The sequence below is a fragment of the Arachis hypogaea genome, chromosome 14 (genome assembly GCF_003086295.3).
Source record: "Arachis hypogaea cultivar Tifrunner chromosome 14, arahy.Tifrunner.gnm2.J5K5, whole genome shotgun sequence".
NCBI lineage: Eukaryota > Viridiplantae > Streptophyta > Magnoliopsida > Fabales > Fabaceae > Arachis > Arachis hypogaea.
The window spans coordinates 36,981,727-37,008,572 of record NC_092049.1 but is presented as its reverse complement, the minus strand read 5'-3'; the positions used below and the strand labels follow the sequence as shown (position 1 = coordinate 37,008,572).

The following is a 26,846-nucleotide window of genomic DNA, read 5'->3' as shown; positions in this document are numbered from 1 at the left end:
TAGACTTATTTGGATGAAATTTTATGGAAAAAAAATTTTTTAAATGATCTTTTTTTAAAAGATCTTTTAAAAAAGTAAAAATAATTTTATGTTTAGATATCATATAAAAATATTTTTTTATTTAACAATTATGTTTAGATATAATAATATAAAAATACTTTTTATTTATTCATTATGTTAAAAATATATTTTTTAAGTAAAAAATATCCTTTAAAAATATAAAAATTATAGCTTTTAAAAAAAAGATATTTTTATTTTTTTAATATTTTTATTTTTACTATTAAAATTTGTTTAAATGCACTAAAAGATAAAAATAAAATTCTTTTTTATTAAAATATTTTTTATAACAATTAATAATACCCAAACAAGCTCTATAAAGATTTACACTCTAAAAGAATAAAAATATTATAAATAAAAAATGTTGGGAACCAACACTTTTAATATAAGAAATGAGAATTGATTAGTATAATGAAAAAAAAAATATTTATCACCTAATATTTTCATTATTAATATAGCTAAATATCAGAAACCTAGAAAATGAAGATGTAGAAAGTATATAAAATATTTTATAAATAACGATGCATAAATTTACCATCTATCCATTTCATTAGTCTTCTTCCATCTAACTGATCCTTGGGACCCCATACACCAAAGTGACTGTATATGGAAAATTAATGGTAAGGTATAGTGGGTGAAGGTGATGGCATTCATAGAAGAATAATGATGATGTAGGGCCAGAAAACATGTGTGTTTTTAATACAAGAGATATGTTAATATAATTAACAATAGTTATGTTGTGTGTACATTTTTTATAATAGACATTTTTTTTTTATTAAAGATAGGAGACTCGAATCCGCAACTTCTTAGATGAGTATGAGAAAATTATGTCATTTGAGCTATAACTCATTGGCATAATAGACATTCTTTTAATATTAGTATTTTGTAACAATTAATATATATTTTTTATTAATTAAAAAATAATATAAATATATAATTAATTAATAACAATTATATTTTTATACAAGTATTAGAACACTATATTCGCTGGATATATGAACAGAATTATTAAATCTTGAATCATTGGATACTGCCTACTAAGACTATATGTGTACTAATTAGTGGGATATATGCAAAAGAAAACGTTGATACTTTGAAGCCAAGTGCTGTATCTTTGAAGCATTTATTTTCCCTCAGCGATTAACATACGTAGCTTACAAATTAAGCTATCATCATTTCATATCTCAATCTAAACTTTTGTTGTTTTTTTTTTTTTTTTCTTTCCAATAGTGTCTAGATGTCAAATATGTATGTTTAGTATTTTTCTTTTCACTTATTGAAAGATAGTTTGAAAGTCTTAATGTACTGATTAGCTTTTTAGAAGTTTCGTTTTTTTTAGGGGTGTCAATATGCACTCTATACGTGCATATCCAATCCGACCCAATTCAAACAAGTAGGATTGTCAATCTGATCCGTAGTGGATAAGGTCGGTAGCATTTTCGTACAGGTCGGTTAGGGTGTGAATTGAGTCTTAACTTTATCTGATCAATCCACACCCTATATATGTATATATTATATATTTATATAAAAATATATTTTAAGTGGATGTTAAATTAAAGCTTTCTCATTAAATGTAAAAGATTCTTACTTTTTTTAACCACTAAGAAGAAGATCACTAATTGATAATTTAATACTTTTTTTTTTACATAAAAATCAATTCTATTTTAAATTATTATCAAGTTGTATAATAATGTTGCATCTTTTTGATAATCCACAGGTAGGGTTGAAATAATCTCAATTCACGGATAAAATTAAGATTAGATCCAAATCCTATCCTACCCTATCCATTGTCACCCCTATTTTTTGTGGTTTATGTTGTTTAAATTTATATAACAAAGACAAAATAATCTATTTATGGATATACCATTAAGTTTAACTATATATGGGTAATGTTGCATGTAATTAACTTTTTTTCCAAGGCTATATAGAAAGATCAACTCCATAGACTTGCTCATAAATAGTAGTTACTCTTTAAAAGTTGTGATTAGTTCAGATAATAATCAATTGAGAGGAAATCTTGGGTCTGAAAGCTTCAACACCTAATTGTTTTTATAATAATCTACTACTTATAACGGTTTTAATTATTCTTATAATTTATTACATCACCATAAGAAAGAAGGATGGCAGTTGGCCAATTATGAGGAACCAGTACAGAGTTTTTAATAGATTCATAATCATGGAAAAGTAAAACCTATCAGAGGAAGAGCAGTTAATAGCAGTTGTTGAAATAAGATGCACTTGTTTTATATGGATTTCTATTCGTATTATTCTTCTTCTTGTAGTGGCGTTTTAGTTTGGTTAAGACAATTGGTCAGTGTCAAAGTAAGAGTGATCATAATAACAAAATGGTTTATAATCCTTTCTCTAGTGAATATAGTCTGAAGTGTTTGGAAGGAAAAGGTGTTAAGTAATGACTAAAGAGATGAATACCAAGAAACAAAACTGAAGAGTTAATGAGAGAAAAATTTTGTTAGCAATAAGTGAGAGCACATGACATTTATAATTTTATAAACTTATATATTTAAAATATGAAATAATTTCACAGCGAATGCTAATATATTTCGGAAAAAATAAAGTGCAATGCTCTTTGAAATAATTTGCTATAAAGATAAAAAGAAACAAAAAATAAAATAAAATACATCCTGAATACTAAATCTAAACATTGATATAAAATATAATAAATAAAAAGTTAAAATTTGTTTAATTAACAAAGAGTACAATATTTCTTACTTAAACAAGGAACATTTAAAGATGAACTTAATTTCACATATATAAAAATGAGAATTTATCCAAATTAAAAGCTTGCTAAGGAATAAAAAACTTTAGGATTTTAATATTTCATATATGTAAAATAAATTCATTCCTATAAAGATAAATAATGAGTGCATACTTTGGATTTATACATTAAATAAAAATGGATCATAGAAGATTCAGACACCACTTGCTATTCATGTTTTTTTAGTTGGAGATTAATAAGCTTAAAAGCTATACCAACAAAGGAGAGATTAGAGAGGAAGCAGTTATTTGTGTGGAGCAATGCCAAGTACACTATTTCCAGTTTGCAAGGAAGAAGAATGGTTGAAAGATTGTAATTAAAATTCTAATAATTAGGAAAAATAATTATACACAAGTGAAGAATACATGCAGGAAAGAAAAGTGTGTTTAGGCTTGTGATATAAAATGTGGTGGATTCTTCATGGCTGCATGGCACATGGATTTCATCAAGTCAATACTCAAATAAGCAGCAGCAACCCGAGACTTTTCCATTCATGGCAAGAGCATTCTTATCGCTGGCCGAGTGTGAATCAACAAAAGGGACATTTGCAGGCATTGATTCATGATACTAAAGTTGATTGTCAAAATTGTAGTGTTTTCGCCGTTTTAAGGTATCATACCAGGGAGCAGAGGCACAGATGGCTCGGGTTTTTTTGTTTTGTCCACCAATATAGCCTGGGTAGTTAATACCATACCAGCAACTGAAACTGCACTTTGAAGAGCGCATCTGGCAACTCGACAAGGATCTATCACTCCTGCATTTAGAAGATCTTCATATGTGCCTGTCATTGCATTATATCCAGTTCGCCAATCAAGTGTTCTCGTCTTCTGGACAACAATGTCTCCATCAACTCCAGCATTGGCTGCAATTGATTTTGCAGGTTCAAGCATTGCCTGCAATGCATTGTGTGAAACTGCTTACATATATCTAAAGGCATTCAACACAAGTTCATAAACAAATTGCCTTCCACAAAATTAATCCCAAGCCTCGATGAACTAATGAAAGTACAGGGGAAACAAATATGGAATGCACCAGATTTTTATTTTTTTATTTATTTCTTTTGAAAAGAAGAATGGTTTCAAGTAATATGTAATATCTAAGAATAACAAGGTTAAGAGAGCAACGAGCAATCACATAGAGAGGTTGACAGAAGACCTGACACACAACCTCAACCTCCAGGAAAACATAATCAAAGTTAAATTCTCCCTGCCAAGTTCACTATTAGAATTAAAATTTTAAGCCCAAGTACCAAGTATTGATAGTAACGAGGGAGATAGCTGATAAGATATCAAAGTCATGATGTGAACTTAACAAGGACAGTATACAGATGAGCAGGTTTCTCTATTAATACGTTTTGGACCATCTTCAAAACAAATAAAGTGATAATGAGAGACTTTTGGCATGGATGAAAACAATCAAAATGAGGCTGGAGTATTTGGAATTTATTGAGACCTCTCAGCCTCAACGACATATTGTAGGGTTAATTATACAGATTCACAAATTGTATGAAGGAGCACAAGTACGAGAGCTAGGAAACTAATAAACATAACCATACCTTAGCCACAATATCAGCACCAATTCGCTCATCTAGATCTTCCATGGAGTTCCTTATTGTTGGTATCAAGTCCAACAGGTGGACATATGCGGCACCCCCTCCAGGAATAATCCCCTCATGTATAGCAGCAAATGTTGCATTCTTCGCGTCCTCAATCCTAAGTTTTTTCTCCTCTAGTTCTACCTCAGTGTGCGCACCTACCTGCACAATTGATACAAAACAAATGTCAACATAAAATGTTATTTGATATTGGATGTCACAAAAATTGTTTTATAGTAGAAGAAGCAAATTTGTAAGAGAGAAGGTAAGTATAAAAAAATGATATATTATTAAGAATAAATCATATTCATTACAGAAAATTTCTTTTATAGGACCTCTTTAGTAAGGAGGTCATGAATTGATCAGAGTACAGACAACTCAATACATGTTTATTGGAGTAGGTACCTTTACAATAGCTACACCGCCAGAGAGTTTTGCAATTCTCTCTGAGAGCTTTCTTGACAGGTTCGCGTTATCTGTTTTAACAAGATCCTTCTTTATCTGTGAAATTCTAGCCTTAATTTCAGCCTTTGTGGCAGGATCAGCAATTATAGTTGTCGAATTACTGGTTATTGTCACTTTCAGTGCAGTGCCAAGCTGATCTGATGTTGCACCTTCAAGTGTGAGACCCAAGTCTCCACAAAGAAAATCACCACCTGTGATTTTAATGTAAACATGATGTCAAACAAGCAGAGCAGAGAAAGTGTGTTCATTAATGAAGGAAATGGGAACAAAGTATCCGGGCAAATTTAAGGGGAAAAAAAAGAAAACTTCAAATTATGCTCATACAGTCAAGATATCATGAAGAGCTCCTAAATAGTGACACCCCATAGAAGATATACAATTCAAGTCATAAGATCAGGACTGATTTTTACTAAAGAAAAACAAAGACTAACAAAGAGTTTGCTGTTTATAGAATATGCATAACACTAATGTAAAGGAAGTTTCCAAAGATATTAATTGAGATTATTATATGCTGTAGGAACTCACCTGTCATAAGTGCAATATCCTGTAACACAGCTTTCTTTGCATCTCCAAATCCTGGACATTTTACAACTGCAACTCTTAGTAACCCTTGCATTTTGTTCACTGTTAACGTTTCCAACACTGGCCTTGAGACATCCTCTGCAATAATTAAGAGTGGGGCACTCAACTGCATAGCCTTTTCCAGCAAAGGAACAATTTCGTTGACAGCCAAAATCTTTTGGTCAGTTACCAAAACTTTAGCATTGTCAAACTCAACAATGGACTTCTCCTGATTGGTAATGAAGTGAGGAGACATGTAACCCTTATCAATCTGCACAGAAGGAACCGAGAACAAATATAACAAGGGAAAAGACAATGATAGTGATCATTCTTATCTGAATGACAGGAACACTAATGCTTGTTATTGTTGACTTTTATTCTAATGCATGATACCTTCATCCCTTCTTCAATTATCAGAGAGGTCTCAAATGATGATGACGACTCGATGGAGATCACCCCATCAGAGCCAATCTTTTCTATAGCTTCAGCAATCAAATTTCCCACATACTCATCATTTCCAGCAGAAATTGAAGCTACAGCTGCAAGAGGGACAAAAACTTCCTTCAATATTTTCATCTTGAGAACACCCATTGCTTTGGAAAACTCAAAAAATAGAAGCAGAAACTACCTTTAATATGAGCCCTTCCTTCAATAGGAACACTTTTCTGCTCCAAGAACTTGACCAAATCTTTTACAGTCTTGTCCATTCCCTTCTTCAAAGAAATAGGATTAGCCCCAAATGCAACTGCTAATAGTCCAGATTTAATCATGGCTCGAGCCAAAATAATTGCGGTGCTAGTCCCATCACCAGCCAAATCATTCATTTTGCTAGCAACCTACAAGCAGTAAGGAAGGAAACAAGCAATACATCTCAAGTTATTTTGGTCTCAAATTTATTCTATTTAATCCAAGGCAAAACCTAACAAATGATCAACCTCTTGAATTAGCATGGCACCTGCATTCTCAATTGTATCAGAAAGCTCTATGGACCGAGCAATTGTAACGCCATCATTAATCACTTTAAGGTTTCCAGATTCCGAGAGAATAACATTACGTCCTGCACGGTAAGGAGCAAGATGAACAAACTTGTTAATTAGAATCACATAAGCAGCATGTACAATGAGCAGTCAATAAACAGTGAATAAAAATATCAAAATACATATACAATCCTTTTCCGGGACTAAAAGGATGCAAATGGAACCAATTTTCAGTTCCATTATAACTTAATTAGCTGCAATTCATATTCTTACGGTTGGAACATACACATGTATATTTTGAAAATTATATATACTTGAAGTATTTCAAATTTCAAACAGCCAGTATTTAATACTTTCTAAGCTCTGCCATAAAAAATATTGGAACATTCTTGACATATGTCAGTTCTCTCAATACATGCTACTACTAAATGTGAAAATTTTATAAAATATCAGTTCTATGGAAACTTGGTTCGTGAATCAGTGCTTTCTGGATGGAACATAATTGAGTATTGGTATAATGTACTAGTCATTGAGCATTCAAAACCTTGAAATTCATGATGAAATAAATTTGAAAGATGCACCTTTGGGTCCTAGAGTAATAGACACAGCATCAGCAAGCTTATCGATTCCTACTTGCAATGCTTCCCTACACTCTTTACCAATCGATATCCTCTTCGGCCCTGCGCTCACTACAAACTGCGGTTTTCTTCTCCCAACACCAATCGCCATTCGGTTCGAACAAAGAAGAAGATTCTGCTGCTGCTGCAACAAGTTGAAAAAAACAATTTTGAACTCAGAAAATCTAAGACAACAAAGGAGGGAAGGGAGTTAAGGAGAACAACCGTAAGGGAGACTTACGGAAAAGAAAGCGTTTTGATTTGGAGGGAAGAGCCATGGACGAGCCATTGAAACTCCAACTTTCATCGCTGCCTAAAGGATGTGAAAATCAAACATTCAAGTCTTCAAGACTTATGCCCTTTTTTTTTTAATAGCACTGCACATATAGATAGGATTCATATATTTGAAGTAATTATTTACATTCGATTTTAATTTTGTAAATATTATTTGATCCGTAGAGTTATTATATTGGATCAGTTCCGATTGTGAATTTGATAGTATCCTGGCCCAAAATATAAAAGTAAGGATCAATAAGGATAAAAAGCTTATTAAGAAACTTACCAAAAAAAAAAAAAAAGCTTATTAAGAAGTGGCTTTTAGATATACCCGACTTCTTAGTTTGGGTTCGATGAAAATGGACAATTTATGCTTATTTAAATAAGTAATTATTTCTTTGAATTTTTTCAATTATTTTTATTTTTTTTTAAAGGTAAATTTTAACAAACTCTCAAGATAAAAGAAATGGTTATCCATCAATAAAGATGGAACTACTTTAATAAAAAGTGATTATCAACTCTACTATACATATACTAACACTCCTCAGGTATATTCACGATCTACTAAAAATCTGCCTAAAACATTTGCTAACTTAAGAAAGTAAATCCTAATGTGATATAAATTTTAGTGTATTGCTTTATGAATTATATGATATCTTGTTTTAAATTTTTTTGTATTGTACTTCAATTTAGAATAATGAGTGAATACCCAACCTAACCCCTGTAAATTTACCTTGAAGAACAACGAGGCTCTCAATAAAAAAAACCTTTTCGACCCCTGATCTTTATTTTTATGGGACTTATTAGCCCATATGTCAATGATAAAACAAATTGATAGCGGGGCTAATCAGTCCCTTAAAAGTAAAGATCAGGGACCGGAAATGGTATTTTTTTATTGAGGACTTTCGTTGTTTTTCGAGATAATTATCAGGGACCATTTAGAATTTTTCTCTAGAATTAATTAAACTTAGATTTTGTATTATTATTATTTTTATTATTCAAGAGAACTTTTATTGATAATTTTTTAAGAATAAATAGGTTTAAACAAGTAAAAAAAATAGATTTTATAGACATCTTTTTTTGTAAAAACTAAAAATAGTTAAACAGGACTTTAAAACAATTTTTTTAAATTATGCGGATACTCGATATTCAATCCGACCTGAAAAAATACGGATATATTCAATTCGATTAGTACAGTGAGGATCGAATGGAATAGCTTATATCCGATCATGATCGTTGTCCAGCCCTACTTTTTGAACTTATTTTGGGCCAACAGGGTAGACAGCCTCATATTAAAAACTTTTAGGCCCATTTTGATACCTTGAAATATTTTTTAGAGAAAAGGACAAATAGGTCCCTGACTTTTTGCCCCGCAGACATTTTCATCCCTGAGCATTTGAAAATACTTTTAAATCCCCGACCTTCACAAATCTTGGACGGATGAGTCCCTCCGTCGAATTGCCTCCGCCAGACCCGTCGGAGAAGTCTGATGTGGCTCCGTGCGGATGACGTGACATGACTGGTTAACACATGGATTGCTGAGTGGAAAGCTACATTCAAAAATTGGACAATTAAGTCCCTGCACCACTAAACTACGTCGTTTTACCTTCATCCCTTACAAAGTCCCTTACAATACCCATTACACCCATACCACCCTTTCTGAATTACATTAAACCCTAAGGATACCAACGATCATCATACTCTGTTTTTCCCTCCAAAAAGATCACTACCCAGGCTGAGACGTTTGCCATGTGCAGTGGTTGTCAAAGAGGCCTCCATTGTTGTCTGAGTTGCTGTCTTCGTCACCGAAGGTAAGAAGTCTGTATTGTAGCTTAGTTAGTGGATTGTGAGGTTAAATACGTATGCAAGTATGAACTGTGTTGTGAAAGGACTGATCGTGCATGTTGATAGAAGTTGTCAAGAAAGTATTGGGGTTTTTCGACTGAAATTGAATTACTGTTAAGGAAAAGAAAGCTTCTGGGGTGATTTTTCGTCTCTGTATGTTGAAGGCTATTGCTTTTTAATATGTGAAAAGAGTAATTCTTGATCATTGTTTACAGTTTTTTGTTTTTCTTTTTTCAGATGATTGATGTGTTTGTAGTGCCTGTGTTCCACCATGGAGGTAATTTTGTGAGAGAAAGTAATGGTTCTCTGGTTTACAAAAATGGGAAGGTGGAGAAGTTTTCGAAAATGGACCTGGACTTCGTTAATTTCAGAGACTTGATCACACTGTTCAAGGGCTTGGGGTACCAATCATACAAGATAGTTTATTGGTATGATCCAAGGAGTCCTGATATTGAGTCTGGGCTGCATATTTTGACAGGGGATGCAGGGATTAATGAAATGCGAGAGAACAAAATGAAGAATACAGAGACGGACGAGTTTTACCTATATTTTGACCACCCTGTTGATGAACCTGAGATTGTGGAGGATGCTGGAAAGCAAAGTAACAGTCCTAATGAGGGAGAGGTTTTGGTGGATGATCAGAGTTTGTCATCTGATGATGGGTACGAGAGTACGGAGGATGAGCCCTACAAACCTCCACCTCCCCGGGTTTGAAAGTAATAGTGATGATGATGATAACAATGCTGATGATAAGGGTAGCAAAAGGTAGAGAGTAATGAAGGGAAAGAAGAAAGTTGTGTCTCCAAAGAAGACAGCTGCAAAGAAGACAGGTGCTAAAAGAAAGAGGAAGACGTGGAAGAAGATGGGACAAAGTAGTGGACCCAATGAGCAGCAGACTAGAAAGAATGTTGGGCCTGATCCTAATGTGCAGCCCAACAGAGGCCCACAACCCAACAGGGACCAACATGTTAGGTTCTATGTGAGCCTGATCCAAGATGATGATGATGACCCGGTATATGATTATGAATCTGAGAATTTACATACATCTATTTCATCAGATGATGAATCTAGCAAGCATAAATTCTCTAAGTTTGATGATGATTATGAGCATGGAGAGGGGAGGTTTGAGTTAGGGACTAGGTTTGCCACCATAGAGAGATTTAAGGAAGTTGTAAAGGACTTATTCATTGCTGGGGGTAGGGAGCTTAGGTGGATTAAGAATGACAACGAGAGAGTGAGGGTGGGATGCATGGATGATGAGTGTCCGTGGCTGGTTCATTTATCATACAACAAATCTCTGCAATGTTACCAGGTGAATACTTACAAAAATGACCATACATGTGCAAGGGACATGGGAAGTAATGCGGCTGATCAGCATTGGATTAGCTTGAAGGTTGAGAAGAGAATGAGTACACAGCCTCATATGAGGACAAGTGAGGCTATTGACTTTCTCAGAGAAGAATTCTCACTCACTGCACATCCAAAAATGGTTTACAGAGCAGTTAGAGAGTCAAGAGAGAGAATCATGGGTAATGAGAGGGAGCAGTATAGTAATGTTAAAGATTACTTGTTTGATATATTAAGAAGCAATCCAGGGTCTAGGGCAGAGTTGTGTGTCACTCCTATACCTCAATCCCCCCTGTTTTTGATAAGCTTTATATATGCTTAGAAGCATGCAAACAGGAGTTCAAGAGTGGGTGTAGGCCATTGATATATCTTGATGGCTGTTTTCTGAAGACTTATTATGGTGGACAACTCCTCACAGTAGTGGCCCAGGATGCCAATAACCAATTTTACGTGGTTGCCTACGGAGTAGCTAGGTCTGAAACTAAGAAATTCTGGAAGTGATTTTTGACTCTTTTCCAAGAGGATTTGGGGGATGTGCAAACTCATAGTTGGAACTTTATATCTGACCAACAAAAGGTAAACTTCATAACTACTTAGTCCATTGGTACTTGTTAAATATTGATTACTATTTTAGTTATAAGGATACGTAGGTTTATTTAGCTGCTGCCATAGTGTTATATAATTCTTTAATGATGAGTGTTGTTGAAGTCTAGGTTATTTCTTAGTAGCTGTATACAACTGCTGCTTTACTTAATATGAATTAGTGCTGTTTAGCTTAGTATGAATATACAACTGCTGCATAAGTTAATATGAATTACTGCTGTTTTACTTACTATGAATGTACTACTGCTGATAAGTTAGTATGAATTACTACTGTTTTAGTTACTATGAATGTACTACTGCTACATAACTTAAGATGAATTAGTGCTATTTTACTCATTACCCTAACAAATGTATGATGACTGCTGTGTTACTTGATATGATTGTACAATTGCTATGTAGGGATTGTTACTTGCATTGAAGTCAGTTATACCAAATGCCCATCACCGAAACTGTGTGATGCATATTTGGAAAAATTTTATCAACTGGTTTAAGGATCTCTATATTCGGGAGGTGGTTTGGGACTGTGCTAAATATACCACCATACCAGAATTTAAGGAGCAAATGGAAAAGCTCAAGCGAATTAACCAGGGTGCATGGGAGTATCTATCGAAATTTGAGCCAGCAACTTGGATGAAGGCCTATTTCTCACATGGACCAAAAGTGGACAACCTCACAAATAACATGTGTGAGGTGTTCAACTCGAAGATAGTAACCTATAGAAGCAAGCCTATTCTCACAATGTGTGAAGAAATTAGGTGCTATCTGATGCGGAGGATGGTCAAGTATAAGCAGTTACTAGAAAATGTTTCTGGAAAGCTCGCCCCTGTTCAGCAGAAGAGGCTGGATCGTCTTATAAGGCCCAGCAACAAGTGGCTTGCAGAGTGGACATGTGATGCGGAACGTAAGAGATTTGAAGTGAGTCGTAAGAACACAAAGGTGGATGTGGATCTCATCAAGCAAACCTGCTCATGCAACAAATGACAGCTGACTGGTTAGTTTTAATAGCATTGTTAAATCTGTTCTAAATTATATGGTTTACTGTTCTGAATTATCTGGTTTATTGTTAACTGGTGCATGATGTTGGTCTGTTTTAGGCATGCCCTGTATCCATGCAGTGGCAGCAATCAGGAAAAGACATGATCAACCAGAATAATATGTGCATCCATGGTTATGCATGGAGTCAATCCATAAGACATATGCACATTCTATTCAACCGGTGCCTAGTCAGGAATTTTGGACACGGAGTGAGTATTCAAGACCAGATCCTCCCATCATAAAGAGACCAATAGGCAGACCAAAGGTACACAACAAACAAAAGGGTCTGGCTGAACCAATGATGCAGCATGGTGCCAAGCTGAAGAGATCCTTTAAGGTAACTTGCAGTAAATGTGGCTCAGAGGGACATAATTACAAGACATGCAAGGGTGCTCCATCTAACCCCAACTGGAAAGTTAAGACCAAGAAGTCCAAGAAAGGTGGAAAAAGTCAGTCACTAGTTGTCTTTCCACTATCACAGAATGCACCAAAAGATGATGTTAGTATTGTATTTATTCTTAGTTTTTTGAATAATTAGTGTATGTCTCTGTTTAGTTCAATATTTGAGGATTTATATAGTAATGAGTAACATTGGTCTACTTAATTGGACAGGATGCCCCTAACACCCAAAGTGCTGCATCTAGCCAGGCTGCATCTAGCCAGGCTCCACATGTAGGTTTTATATATTATTGTGAAATGTTGACCCTTTAAACTGTTATTTATCCTAAGTCTCATGAATACTGTCTTATGTATCACAACCAGGTTTCAAGTGCTGTGGTAGCAACACCAAGTCCTGTAACACCAGCTCCCGTGTCAGACCAACTCCAGCCAGGTTGTGTAACTAGAGGTACACCATTTAGGCCTCCACTTCAAGTTCCATCCACAGCTCACCAAACAGTTCAACCAAAAACTTCAAAGATCAGGCCCAAACAGAAGATATTCAGGCTACCTGCCCCCACTTTGTCCCAATTCACTCCCACCTCCAAGTCAGCCTGCACCTCCACAACCTCAACCACAAGGTGCTACACATGGCCCACAACCATCTCAAGTCAGGCCAGGACCGAGTACAGCAGCTTCCAAGGAGACATTGGTAGCAGCAAGCACAGCAACAACAAGACTGTTCAAATTCATTCCTAATCCACCATCCATCAATCCAAAGACATGAAGAAATATGACATCTTGGGCATCCCACTATGCCTTGTAATAGCATTTAGAAAACTTGAATGTGACAACAATATTTTTTGGGAGAATTGGTTTTTTTGGAGAAGCTCTTAGGATTTTATAAACTGTTGCAGACTTGTTAGGTGTTTGAGGCTTACTTTTGTGATGTTAAGCTTCATAATACTATACACTTGAACAGATTTGTTCTTTTTGGGCAGCTTTTAGAAAATGTGATTGTCGCAAAGATGTTTACATAACTTTCAATATATGATATGTGTTTATGTATACAACTTTTATGCATACTTCCTCAATCATTCAATGCTTCTTTAGATACTAACGACATAATTTCAACAACCTACTCATATCATAACTTTAATTGCATTTAGATAGATAATATGATACATAAATTATCTAAACAGCATGTATCAATACACAACAAAAACCTGGATCAACACATTTTCCTACTCTACTTTCTAAAATTCATTTCTCAGTCACTACATACATAAAAAGCAGCCACAACAGCACATACAACTATAACAACACAACAAGCTAATGAGTTTTTTTCTTCTCTAGCACAGTAACCTTCTCCTCCAGAATAGCCATCCTATGATGAAATCCCTGTTCCTCTTCAACAACTTCTGCCTCTTTCTCAACCAGAGGTCTTTTATCAAACATGCAACCACTGCTTCCAATTCTAGCAAGATGCTTATCGACCCAAAGAAAAAACTTGCAATGCGGTTGGTTTCCCTGTCAAAATTCCCAAAATAAGACTCTATATAAAACCATTCAAACAGAACAAAATCCCCAGATTTTTTATCTTACCTTATAGAATGGGCAACCTTAAAAGACTCTGTTTGGGTTGCTACTCGTCCTCGACATATACATTATCGCATAAACTCCATAGAAGCATCTCGGGGCGATATTGTCCTTCAGGTCTCTGTTGTGCACAACACAAGGGTCTGAGCTTGAAGCAGAATTTTCTTCTCTTACTTCCCTGCGGCTTCTTCTCGACGTTGCTGATGCTCCATTAGCAGCCATGGTTGATGCAGGTTGAGCTCCTCACCACTGGCCTCCAGAAAGAAACGCAATCAATTTAAGGATTAGGGATGAAGGCAAAACGACGTAGTTTAGTGGTGCAGGGACTTAATTGTCCAATTTTTGAATGTAGCTTTCCACTCAACAGTCTATGTGTCAACCAGTCTTGCCACGTCATCCGCACGGGAGCCACATCAGACTTCTCCGACGGGTCTGGTGGAGGCAATTCAACGGAGAGACTCATCCGTCCAAGATTCGTGAAGGTCGGGGATTTAAAAGTATTTTCAAATGCTCAGGGACGAAAATGTCCGCAGGACAAAAGGTCAGGAACCTATTTGTCTTTTTCTCTATTTTTTATTAAGTTACCAAAATTATCCTTATTTTTAATACAATGACAAAAATACTCCACATTTGAAAATGACAAAATATCTTTAAAATATTATAAAATATAATAAAAAATATCCTCATAAAGTTTAAAATGTTACAAAAATAGCACAATATTTTTTTATAAATAAAAAATAATTTTTGTATTTGATAAATTATTTATCTATTTAATTTAAAATTTTATAAAAATATTTAAATACACAAAAAGATATCGAAACTTGTTCTCTAAAATTTTTTTAATTTTTTAAAATTATTCTTGACCAGTGATAAAGAAAGATATTACAAAAAATTTACTATTATAAAATTATTAAATTTTAAAAATAAAAATATTAATTTTTTAATTATAAAAAAAACACATCAAAATTTAATTTTTAAAATATTTTTTATCGTTAATAAAAATCACATTCTTGTTGGGATATTCCAAAATCCGGGTGATATGGGTAATTTAACCATAGTTTCATAATTAGCATTTTTCTTTTGATGCAATCTGAAGGTAAAAAGCACTGAAGCATGCAAGTATCATCAATCTGCATAGCAAAATTTGGAGTTGGCGTGAAGGCGCAGCAGCACGACACCACCGTGAAGAGGAAGTCGATGGCGGAAGCCGCAGTTCCCAAGTGGGCTCAGAAGACTGTCAGTTTACCCGCCTATAAGCGCGGTTGTCATCTCGTCACTTCCAAGGTCCATCCTCTCACTCGTCTTTCTTCTTTCATTATCTTTTCCCTGTTTAATTTTTAATTTCCACGAACCCTAACTATTGATTGAACTTTGATCGGGAATCAGATAGTGAAGGAAATCGAGCAGGACCTGTCTGGATTCAAGTGTGGCCTTGCTCATCTCTTCTGTAAGTATAATCAATTTCGTTTCATTTTGACTTTGATTGTTTGAGCTCAGTGCCACTGAAATTGGAACTGGAACTGGAACTGAAATGGCAGTGCAGCACACGAGTGCTTCTCTTACTATTAACGAGAATTACGATTCTGATGTTCGTGATGATACTGAAACCTTCCTCAATCGAATTGTTCCTGAGGTTCTTACATTTTTGTTATTACTATTCTCTTCTTATTTTTATGTTAATAGTTAACTATATAGCAATTCCAAGAACGCAACTTGTTGGTGTGCAGGGTTCATCGGCGCCTTGGAAGCATACTCTTGAGGGTTAGTTAACTGTAATTCAGTGTTTCTTTTTTTTTTTTTTAATTTATTCTGTGAGTTTGGGTTTACAAGCTTAAGATTTAATCGTCGTGATTTTGTAGAATTAATTTTGATTATCAGTGGGTTTAGTTTCATGTGATTTGCGTTTGGAAATTTTTATCTTAAGTTCGGTCGACAATGAATGTTATTTTAGATGATTTTGTGGTGAAAGAAATATGGGGATTTCCGTTACAAATTATAGTTGGAGCTGTGTTTTTGAAGTCTGAACAGACTTTTCCAGTTTTAGACATTGACCTTGCTAGGCACCAATCTTCTATAATGTGATTTTTTGTCTTGTAAGTTATTCATGCTTTCTTCTAATCTGCAAAACTTTTTCCTTTAGCTGCACTAGTATACAGAACTTCTAATCAATGATTAGCTGCTAAGAACTCATCTTCTAACACCAGGCCCAAGGCCCATAAACCATAAACATCATAATTCAGGAACTAGGCATAATCCTGTGTTTTTTACCCTCCCCCACCCCTTTTTCCAGGCGGGGCCCTCTTTTCCCTCCCCAAGTTTTTCGGCATACATGTTGAGTATTTCTTTTCCTATATTGTATTTTCCATCCATTACAATATTCTTTGGATTTGAAATTTTGCTTGCAGGCCCAGATGACATGCCGGCTCATATTAAATCGTCAATGTTTGGTTGTGCACTCACGTGAGAGCTGCTTCATGCTTTAATTTGATTCATTGTGCTGAAAATATATGTTACCATGTACTGATATCTTGTATATAATTTTTTTAAAGGATACCAATAACAAATGGAAAGCTTAACATGGGAACATGGCAGGTACCCAAATTCATCTTGTATTTATGGTTGGGAAAAACCTATTAGTTCACAAACAGATTTGAAATCTCACTACACTTTTCCAAGATTGCAGCCCTATAGTAGATATATATGGACTGTCTTGATCAATATTTTGCATTTCATCCATATCAACTTGTTAGATTATATTCTCACATCATGCATGCATTTCAAGAGGGACAAGATTTACCAAATTTATAAATAAAACAAGGACAAAATAAATTATAGCAATGGTTAGCAACTTAAAAATACTTGACATTCATGCCTGCTTGTAAGCAAACCTGATTTTCATAGTGAATCTTTGGCCACAGTATATGTAATGGCAACTGCTTACTTAATTTACTTATGGCACTTCATTTTTTAGCATAATAGTTATCAAATGTCATTTGTTTTGTTCTAGGTTTTTCTATTAAACCTTTTTAATAGAAAATTATATTGTGTATATGGTGTTGTTTAGTAATATCTATTGTTGATTATTGATTATGATTAACATCAGACAACATTTTATGTTAGGATTATGGTAAAGTTGGTTGAGATTAAGAAATATGTAGTTACTCTATGTGGAAGTTTGCATAATGTTCCTGTCTCCACATTTTGGTTAACACCCAAGGTTGGATTGATATAACATCAAACGTTATGTTTCTTTTTTGGTACTGTTATGTGGTAGGGCATATGGCTTTGTGAGCATCGGGATCATCCTTCTTCGCGAAGAGTTGTCGTCACTCTTAATGGAATATGAGTCGCTGGCACCCATCTGTTTTACTTGGCCCTTTTGTTATGTACGATGAAGACAGACCTGACGTTGGAGTTTATAGCAGGATATGTGTGTTGCAATGCCTTTTTGTTAGATGTAACTTGAGTAGCTTGCAATGGATGCAACTGTTAAAATGATTGGGATCATGTTAATTTATACAAGTATTCCGAGTAAACATTATCCAAGTATGTTTTTGCTTGCAACTGTTGGTGGAGATGATGTGTGCTATTGCTTTCAGTTTAGCCGTTCTATAGGGCACCGGAAAATGGAAATTGAGTGGTAGTTAAAGAACACAGTGTAGTCAAGTCTTAAGAGTGAAGGGAACAATTAAAAATTAAACTCAATTGTTAAGAGTCATGTTGATCTCTTCAGTTTTATTTTATGTTATTTTAAAAATATGATTCTTTGTACAAATGTTTGTCTGAATTCAATATCCTAGGAAAAAAAAGGCTCTTCAGTGAGTATTTGTTAGAAAGAATCCTGAAGGTCAGTTAATATTAGTATATTAGTATATTACTATTCTTATACCAGATAACCAAGCTCCAAAGATTGCGAAATAATACGAACTATCCCAAACTAGCAAATGATATATATTGTCTTAATATGAAAACTTGGCATACTATATCTTAATTCATCGTAAGTTGGTAACAACACGTTTAGTATTAGGTAGAGAAAAGCGGAGTCTCAAACTTAATAGAAATATCATGCAACAAAATAAGCACTACTTAGAAGGGGAAAAAAAACGCAAGGCTTTTTATTATGAAAATTCACCAGGTTATATGTTTCATACTTCCATGGTAAAGGGAGAGAAATATAATCCTACTGAACCGGAGGAAGCTCGTGAAAATATAAAAATAGAGCAGTCAAAGCACAAGACAAGAACAAAAGGAGAAGACGACAAAACAATTCTTAGCTTTCCCAATTTAACATGATCTCTACACAACGTATGTTGTAGAGTGCTTGAAAGATATTTTGGCCACACAATTAATGCTTGGAATCTTCTTCTTCACAGAATTTGGAATACTGTTCTGAATCCATCAAGTTGTTTAGTTCACCACTGTCACTGACTTCAACTTTGATTATCCATCCATCTTTATAAGGGCTTGAGTTAACCTATATGAAGGAACATTGCACAACTTTAACATGCATGGAATTGATACTCAACCAAATTGACTGATCCTTAAACATTAAATACTCCCTTCGTTTTCTTTTTATCCGTCATTACCATTTCTTGGTACATTCTTGAATCAATATATCTAATTATCTAGGTACAAAATAAAAGGCAATGATAGATTAAAAAAGAATGGAAACTCACCAAACCGGGAGAGCTGTTAAGCTCTTCATTAACTTCAACCACTTTCCCTGAAACAGGAGAGTTAATATCACTAGTTGCTTTCACACTTTCAACTGCACCAAAACTTTCTCCTTGTGTTACACCCTTCCCAACTTCCGGCAATTCAACATATACAACATCACCCAAGTGATCTTGGGCATGATCAGTTATGCCAATAGTTGCAGATTTTCCATCTACTTTCACCCACTCGTGAGAATCGCAATACTTCAGGTCTTTAATGACTGTAGGAACATAGAAGGTTAGTTAATAAAAATCTAATAATTAACTTCTGTTTTTTTTTAACCTTAGTCACCTAACAAGTAAATCAGATCAAAATGGTAATTTTGCTTCTTGCATCATTGTTAACAAAGAGGAGCTCCCTTCTGATTACCTGCATTCTTTCAAGAGCCACAAGAAGAATATTATCAACATTATCATTCTATCTTGTTTGTGTGTTTATTACAGATGGTGAAAAGTTAGACACACTAAGACAACTTGATAGGCACTAAAAGGCAAGAGATATTGGATTAATGAACATTGTTTTTGTTAAAGTCAAGATATATCAAGGGCTAGGTTTCAAGGTGGAGACTTATGTTTGAGACGAATATATTTTGGGGGAACTACTTTGAAACAATTAGTTCTCTGTTTTGTAATGTATATCAAAGATAAAAACATTTGATTAGTGAGTATTGTTTGTATAAAGTTAGGTAAAGTTTGCGTACATACTAAAGTGAGAATTAATTGGTAAAACTGTGGTCCAAATACATTTTATTTTTTACCCAAAAATAAGTAGCAACTTCTTGCTTCTTTCCAAAATCTTGTGGGAAATTTACCTATAGAAGCCACAATGAAGTTTGAGAGGCAAAAGTTATTCTCTCCAAATATTTCCAAATACACACAAAAGAATTGACAAACGATTTTTTCTTTTCTTTTTTTATTAGAAACAAAGCCTTTTTCCTTGAAATTGATACAAAAATTCAATCTTTAAAATGTTAAGAGCATAATGAGAAAAATCATGGTTCCATCTTCCAAAGAGCATGCAAAACCCTTTGAAAATGCATACAGAAACATGAAAGCTTTTTCAATTTCCATTTTCAAATCCATCATTCAAAGATCCAGTGATTAGAAAACCAAAAAAAAAAAAAAAATCTAATCTCTCCATTCTGTCACCATCAATTACCAAAATTTCACCAAACACCAATTCACCATCCTTGTCATTTAGCATATTACAACTACTTGAGCTGGTAAGGCCCCACTAGAATCATTAGGTAGGTCACAGACTCTCACATAACATACAAGAAACCATTTTCTGGTCCCTGCAGCACTAAAGGTCAAAAAATTGAACATAAGAAATAGGGGAATTGTTATGTTAATGCCATTGATGCTGATAGCTGGTAGGTGTTCTTTCCTCCTCCCATCACAACATATAAAGTTCCTTCCCTTTAAAATACATGATGCAACTACCATTTTAATTTTAATGCTCTACCAGTGTCAATCTAATTTTTTCTTTTATACACGACATTCAGTCCGATACTATCACAAAGATAAAAGTAATTTCATTTCTAGATAACACAGGTGGATATTAACTACCTTACAATGTTGAATGCCAGTGCATAAAAATTAAAGTCCATAACATGATCAAGAATAAGAGATCAGCATTTATGACATGAATAAAGGCGTGTCAATTTCCATCGAAATGAGAAAAAGAGTAAAGGTACTAAATTTAAGATGAAGCATTGAATGAGAAACATGCGGTGATGGATCAAGATCCAACAACATACATACAGAAAAGTGATCACGTAAACGAAACGAAAACAGATCGTAACAGGAAGAAGAAAGAGGGGAGTTACCAGCGGAAAAGGTTCGGTTGAAGAGAGAAACCCTAAGGTAGGAAGCAGCTCGTGAAGCCCAGAATTGCCTGCAAGCCATTCTCTCTCTCTCTCTCTCTCTCTCAAGACACTGACACTGCTTCTGCACCGCTGCTTATTCTCAATAACCCTTTTATGTTGCGGGGGGTTGGTAGATGTTTTTGGCTTTTTGCTTTACCTTATTTTTTTTTAAATGAATTTAATTTGGATGGATTTCTAGGTTAAAACAATTTTACATGCATATTTAACTAATGTTAAATCCGTGCCAAAGGCTTACATTTTAATTTGATATAATAAATTAAAAATAATATTTTATAATTATAATTTTTTTAACTTTAATATAATACTATTATTGTTATTATATAATAAGTATATTGAATAAATTATTTTATATTTATTCAAAAAAAATATAAATATAAATTTAAAATTTATAATATTCTTGAACCATAAAAAAAAATTGAAAAATAAAAACATATATAACTGTATTAGTAGGATATTAATTTTGTACTAAATTTTATATCAAAAGACTAACAAAAGTTTATCGACAATCTAATATTTTATTAACTTCGTTGGATTAACAATTGTCATATGATGTTCTGTTTCATATTATACATTTTATTTTAAGTCTGAAAATTATAGTTATAGATAAATTAGTTATTTCTACGATAAATATTTGTATAAAGTATAAATTATAACATGTTACTAATGTAACACCTTACTACACAGAGCTTTACGCTTAAGTCGTAGAACAGAGGTAGTGTGGTGTTACGGACCTCTAATAAGAAAATACATACGTATAATAGTGAAAAGATATAATATACTAGGAGCCTTGAAAAACAGGTAAAGCAAAATCGCAAAATAAAAAGCGCAACACTCAGAGAATGGAATTACTTGCGTGCTAAGAAACCTAAAGGTTATAGATATGAATAAGCGAAAGAGTGAATAGAGAGGCAAGAATATAACATAACTAGCTCCTGACTCAGCCTGCGAAGCCAAGGCTGGCCGGAGAATATTTACATACATATACAAATATCCCAAAACACCCAAGATACAGAAATAAGGCCCTAACTCTCCTTTATCCTCTGTGAGGAATAAAATAATCAAGTTTCTTGGAGAGAAAGCTAAGTAGCTAAGTACATATATACATAAACTGATAATCCAAAAGAACCCAGGGACTACTCCGCTTTAGGAATCCAGACGCCTAGCGAGGAGCCTCTCGACCTGCATCTGAAAACAATAACACAGTATGGGGTGAGATTCTCAGCATGGTAAATGTGTCACACATATAATATATAAGGTCTTGGAAATGCCAGAGGCAATCCTAGAATTCCAATATACAGTTATAAAACTTAAACTCTAAGCAGAAGCCATAAAAGGGGGTAGGTGACCTAAAAGGTTCTAAACTTCCTACTCTAAACCTATCATTAACCCCTAACCGGTCCACCCTTCCTCCGCTCCTCTATCACCAATGATTCAGCAGAGACAAACAACCAAACAATTTCACGCACAAGTAGGAAACAGATAGTACAAGTAGCAAATATAACAGGTAGCTTGAAATATATTCAGTTAAGCAATCCCAAGTAATGCATAGCAGACAAAACAAACAAATGCACATGATGTATGCCTGTCTTATGGCTGATGAGGCTCATCTGTCGGTTATCCAGCTAACCCGACAAGTCCGAAAATCTTAAACTGTCCCTCGTTGCGCATCCCCATGAGTCTATGCATAGATTTCTCATTCATTCATCATTTATACAATCATTCATTCATTTATATATCACTCAATGGGGGATATCCATTCCCAAGAATTTATACATGCCCGGTCACCCTTACGACGTAGGGTCAACAGAGTATCAAGTTTCAACTTGGAACACGTGGTGGCAAGCCACGGTTCTATTACCCAAGGAAACTCGTATCTCAAATATCATTAATTCATAAGCCGTTTAATATTCATAATCATTATATAATCATTCATCATAGCCATGGCATCATAACTTCATTTAACATCTTCATCTTTTCTTATAACTTATCATGTTTACCCCTTTCTTCATCCCCAAGTTACCTTATTTCCCTAGTTTCAACTAGCTACTTGACTTAGTATTATATTTTATGACTAAAAGGATGAAAATAGAGATTTAGAAGTCTAAAATCTGGTTTAAAACACAAAAATCCAGTTTTGCAGGAAACAGGGGCCACGCGTATGCGTGGGTCACGTGTACGCGTGGGTATAAAAAGGCAGCTCGCGCGCGCATTCCCTTTCCATGCGTACGCGTAGTTAAGAACATCATGTCATGCGTACGCGTGGTCATGCATGCTGGTTCATTATGCGTACACATGGGGCTACTCGCGCACGCGCAGTTTAAAATTCCATGCCACGCATACGCGTGGACGTACGTTCTTTAAAAAAAAAAACAGATCACCCAGAAAGCTGCATAAACCTGTAATATTCACCTGCATAATACATAATTCACACCAAAACTTTCGACGTGCATAACTTAATCGTTTTAAATCGTTTTTCTTACGTTCTTCAAATGATGTAAACTTTACGAACCCAATTTTCATTTAAAACAAGTTGGAAACAAATTGAGGGTTCGGAAGCCAAGTTATGCCTCACTAAAGTTCGGCCAAAAACCAACTTTTTGCAAACTTTTAAAACCTCAATTTCAACCATGACAAATCCTATGCCAATAATCACCAACCTGCACTTTCCAACACTTCTTCATTAACACATCAACCACCATAACAATTATGTCCCATACTAATAATAATGCTCATACATTTCCTCAAAATCCACCATTCAAACTATAAGTCACAACTTTAAAATTTACTTGCTTATATCCTCAATTCATTAACAACAATCCATCAATCATCATTAACCAACCAACAAGCAACAAACCACAATAATTCATCATCATACATTAGCAACATCATTAACTCATCATCATTAATTTCAATAAACTCATATTAATCAACATTAATTCTAACACCAAAATCTACATCAAACCAAAACCTAACCTTGTTCAAGATGTATCAATAAAGCACTAAGCCATTCAAATATTCAAACATTCATTCCTATCCTATGATCATCTAGCCTAAGTTTTCACAGAGCATTACATATTAAATGTGCGAAACCTAAACCATATATTGGCCGATCACCACGTTTGGTCTAAGAGCCACCCAAGCCACACACACAGCCTCACAAGTTTTTAAAAAATCACCAAAACCTCAGCGCCAATCCTCTACCAAGCCTCCAAATGTCCACAATTCAATTCCAATGCATATATATATACTTAGTTCACACCTATTACACATGTATAGCTCAAAATTCAGAATTCACATGATAAAATCAAGAATTGGCTAAGGTTTGTGATCCTTACCGTCCCCACGAACAAAACAACTCAAGCTCGACAAGCTCTGCAAGCTAAATCGAACCTAGAATACCAAATTTGACCAAATCTCATTACAAGGGCTCAATTTCGAAAATCAAAAGCGGGTAGAGAATCTGAGATGGGATTGTAGCTTACCCGTGAAATTGATCTGATAGAAACGTAGAGCTCGACGTGTTGGACGCGTGGTCGCAAACAGTGCGGTGATCGGAGCTCGAACGGAGGAGTTATGGTGGTTTATAGTGATGGTGAGGGTTAGGAAGCTCTCCTCTCCCCCCTTGCTGTTCAGCGTGTTTTGTTGCTGAATGGGGAAGGAGATGGCTTCTGCCCACTTAAGTGATTGGGTCCAATTGGGCTCACGGGTCCGGTTTGGGCTCAGTTCAACCAGTTCGGCCCATTTGGCCCAATTTTAGGCCAAATTTTTCGAAATTAGTGTCAAAATTTTTTTTTGAAGAGCTCTACTCTATTTTAATATTAAATTTATATTTTTAATTTTTCTAATTAAAATTCAATTTATGGACTAATTCTTTACTAATTTTAGTGGGATTTACAACTAAAATAAAAATACTATTTTTTTAATATAAATATTATTAAAAACTTCTTTGAATACGATATTTATTGTTGAGGCTTTTGAATTGATGTCTACGTCTAGAATTAGAATGCTTAGATCATTGCGACTCTTAACTCTTGACAAAGTAACGTAAAATTGCCCATGGATTATCACATTTCACTCTTGATTTTACCTAAAATTTAATTAAAATTAATTAATTAATTAATATTTTTATTTTACGTTACTTTTAAAATAATAGTATGAGAAAAATTGAAATTGAATATTGTTTTAAAATATAAAACTCTTTTAATCTAATAAGAAAATAAAAATTAGAAATAATTTTATTAGTTTCATTGTAAATTGTATCTATCCTATTATTTATCGATAAAAATAAAAAATTCATTACAATTTTAAAATTAATAACCTTATAAATTATGTAAATATCTAAAACTAATAACTTAAGAAAGTATATTTAAAATTTTAAAAACTAACAATCTAAACAAAACAACTTAAGCAAATAACTTAAAATTTAAAAAATAACCACCTAAGCAAATAACTTATAATTTATACAATTTTAAAAATTTCTAACGACGACAACGAAAAATAAAAGCTTTAAATTCATAGCTAAAGAATCCAAAAAGAATTTATTAACAATAATTTGTACTTGCAATCCTTTTCAAAAGTCTTCTTACTTTCAATTCCAGTAAGATATCTAATAATATTTAAAATAAATTAAGATAAAAAGGATTTGTTGTTAATAATTTTGCTAAAATAAATTGATGAAATAAATAAATCTATCAATGAATTTATTTTTTGTAAAATAATAAACTTACCAACCAAATAGATGTAATCGAATCTAGAAGCATTGAGAGTATCAAAATTCACAAAACTAAATTCATATTGTGGGATACTTGACGATTCCGCAAGTCTGTGCACATCAGTACGTAAGCATAAATTCACCACATATTCATGATATGTAGTCTTGAAGTTATCCACGTTGCGTCCAACACCAAAATATGTGATTTTATAAATAAAATTAAAAAAGTAACAATCCAAGCACATAATAATTTATAAATAAAATTTTAAAAAGTTCTAGTGAACAACCTAAGCAAATAATAATTTATAACTTCTAAAAATTTTTAATGACGACACCTAAGCAAGTGATTAATTCAACAATATTAAAACTAAATACCTAATAACCTAAGAAAGCGTAATTTAAAATGCAGGTTCCAGTAGGCTTGGAGAAGGGGGGATTGAATCTATGGCCTTCTTTAACTTTGATAAAGTGAGTCTTAAAACCAGAAATAAAACTTGGTTACTATTTGGTCTGCGCAGCGAATTATGCAGGAGACAATTTCGTTTTATCTCATAAAAACCAAAAAAACAGAACTAAAGCAGAAAGGAAGAATGTGACATAGCCATATATCCTGGTTCAGTTGCTTTGTGCAATGCAATCTACATCTAGTCTCCACCATAATGTTGGTGAAATTTTTACTATCAATCTAAGTATTACATACACCAATTTTCTAGGACTCAACGTAATCCTACATGGGCACACAAGCTTCAACATAAACTTGACTTGGCTATACAAATACCTATACTCACCACACTAAGTGCTTACACCAACTTAGTAAGAGATACCTCTCAAGTACATGACACAAAACAAAAAATACAACCAAAAGAAATCTAAAATCACTCTTGACTTTTCTCTCAAGTGTTTCTCTCAGCCTTTTTTTCACTCTATGGTTTTTTCTTAATGTCTCTCTTTCTTGCCTTTTACCTCAGACAGAATACAAAGAAAGATATATATTGAAACAGAAATACAAACAGTAAACAATGAAGGAGACGATGATTCATAGCTTTGACTCTATGCATTAAACCTAGCATCTGAACTCATAACCTTATTCTTCATCTTGGCAGAGTGCTCCCTTTAGTGTAGGTGCAATGCTTCCAAGACTTCAAACTCAGTAATGAGAATTCACTCTTTGCTCTCTCTCTCTCTCTCTCTCTCTCTCTCTCTCTCTCTCTCTCGGGTTCTCTCTCCCTGAGCTCTAATGAGATTCAATTTTCTTTTTTGTACCTTAGTCAAAGCCACGATTAGGGTTCCTCCTAAGTCAACTTCTTGGACCTTGGGCTTCCAGAAATTATCCCTTCTCTTTCTTCAATAAACCCCCAAAATTAGGAATTTGAAATCTATTTCTTGGCTTAACTGAGGAAT

The 26,846-nt window shown here is 34.1% G+C and overlaps 4 protein-coding genes across 7 annotated transcripts; 2 read left to right on the top strand and 2 right to left on the bottom strand.

Annotated features, from left to right (window-relative positions):
* Positions 1 to 3,063: 3,063 nt before the first annotated feature.
* On the bottom strand, positions 3,064 to 7,625 carry LOC112741973 (chaperonin 60 subunit alpha 2, chloroplastic). Of its 4 annotated transcripts, none has more exons than XM_025791174.3 (9): positions 7,289 to 7,625; positions 7,012 to 7,189; positions 6,389 to 6,510; positions 6,082 to 6,289; positions 5,847 to 5,992; positions 5,418 to 5,724; positions 4,833 to 5,083; positions 4,389 to 4,589; positions 3,064 to 3,726 (listed from the first exon to the last, which is right to left on the bottom strand). In XM_025791174.3, the coding sequence occupies exons 1-9, from the start codon at positions 7,352 to 7,354 to the stop codon at positions 3,439 to 3,441; spliced, it is 1,767 nt and encodes a 588-aa protein (XP_025646959.1). In that variant the 5' UTR covers positions 7,355 to 7,625; the 3' UTR covers positions 3,064 to 3,438. The 4 variants fall into 4 exon arrangements, with proteins under 4 accessions (XP_025646959.1, XP_025646958.1, XP_025646960.1 ...); XM_025791173.3 differs by having other exon boundaries at positions 7,012 to 7,192; positions 7,289 to 7,533; XM_025791175.3 differs by having other exon boundaries at positions 6,409 to 6,510; positions 7,012 to 7,192; positions 7,289 to 7,423.
* A 2,318-nt stretch (positions 7,626 to 9,943) lies between these two features.
* Positions 9,944 to 12,099, top strand: LOC140178571 (uncharacterized). Its single transcript, XM_072215762.1, has 2 exons — positions 9,944 to 10,783; positions 11,518 to 12,099. The coding sequence occupies exons 1-2, from the start codon at positions 9,944 to 9,946 to the stop codon at positions 12,097 to 12,099; spliced, it is 1,422 nt and encodes a 473-aa protein (XP_072071863.1).
* Positions 12,100 to 15,145: 3,046 nt separating this feature from the next.
* Positions 15,146 to 17,694, top strand: LOC112741971 (uncharacterized). Its single transcript, XM_025791171.2, has 7 exons — positions 15,146 to 15,414; positions 15,517 to 15,577; positions 15,669 to 15,763; positions 15,858 to 15,891; positions 16,536 to 16,590; positions 16,680 to 16,722; positions 17,405 to 17,694. The coding sequence occupies exons 1-7, from the start codon at positions 15,244 to 15,246 to the stop codon at positions 17,474 to 17,476; spliced, it is 531 nt and encodes a 176-aa protein (XP_025646956.1). The 5' UTR covers positions 15,146 to 15,243; the 3' UTR covers positions 17,477 to 17,694.
* A 522-nt stretch (positions 17,695 to 18,216) lies between these two features.
* Positions 18,217 to 20,910, bottom strand: LOC112741972 (glycine cleavage system H protein 2, mitochondrial). Its single transcript, XM_025791172.3, has 3 exons — positions 20,675 to 20,910; positions 18,807 to 19,066; positions 18,217 to 18,604 (listed from the first exon to the last, which is right to left on the bottom strand). The coding sequence occupies exons 1-3, from the start codon at positions 20,751 to 20,753 to the stop codon at positions 18,476 to 18,478; spliced, it is 468 nt and encodes a 155-aa protein (XP_025646957.1). The 5' UTR covers positions 20,754 to 20,910; the 3' UTR covers positions 18,217 to 18,475.
* Positions 20,911 to 26,846: the final 5,936 nt, after the last annotated feature.

What these genes read in the sequence shown, in the direction of transcription:
- LOC112741973 (XM_025791173.3), bottom strand. Translation starts at nt 7,354, where the DNA reads ATGAAAGTTGGAGTTTCAATGGCTCGTCCATGGCTCTTCCCTCCAAAT. An exon ending in GGATATTGCACTTATGACAG is followed by an intron (nt 5,084 to 5,417) that starts GTGAGTTCCTAC and finishes TTAAAATCACAG; the next exon opens with GTGGTGATTTTCTTTGTGGA. An exon ending in GCGGTGTAGCTATTGTAAAG is followed by an intron (nt 4,590 to 4,832) that starts GTACCTACTCCA and finishes TCAATTGTGCAG; the next exon opens with GTAGGTGCGCACACTGAGGT.
- LOC140178571 (XM_072215762.1), top strand. Translation starts at nt 9,944, where the DNA reads ATGAAGGGAAAGAAGAAAGTTGTGTCTCCAAAGAAGACAGCTGCAAAG. An exon ending in GGTCTAGGGCAGAGTTGTGT is followed by an intron (nt 10,784 to 11,517) that starts GTCACTCCTATA and finishes ATTGCTATGTAG; the next exon opens with GGATTGTTACTTGCATTGAA.
- LOC112741971 (XM_025791171.2), top strand. Translation starts at nt 15,244, where the DNA reads ATGCAAGTATCATCAATCTGCATAGCAAAATTTGGAGTTGGCGTGAAG. An exon ending in TCAATCGAATTGTTCCTGAG is followed by an intron (nt 15,764 to 15,857) that starts GTTCTTACATTT and finishes GTTGGTGTGCAG; the next exon opens with GGTTCATCGGCGCCTTGGAA. An exon ending in ATGTTTGGTTGTGCACTCAC is followed by an intron (nt 16,591 to 16,679) that starts GTGAGAGCTGCT and finishes ATTTTTTTAAAG; the next exon opens with GATACCAATAACAAATGGAA.
- LOC112741972 (XM_025791172.3), bottom strand. Translation starts at nt 20,753, where the DNA reads ATGGCTTGCAGGCAATTCTGGGCTTCACGAGCTGCTTCCTACCTTAGG. An exon ending in CAACCGAACCTTTTCCGCTG is followed by an intron (nt 19,067 to 20,674) that starts GTAACTCCCCTC and finishes ATGTTCCTACAG; the next exon opens with TCATTAAAGACCTGAAGTAT. An exon ending in TTAACAGCTCTCCCGGTTTG is followed by an intron (nt 18,605 to 18,806) that starts GTGAGTTTCCAT and finishes TCCTTCATATAG; the next exon opens with GTTAACTCAAGCCCTTATAA.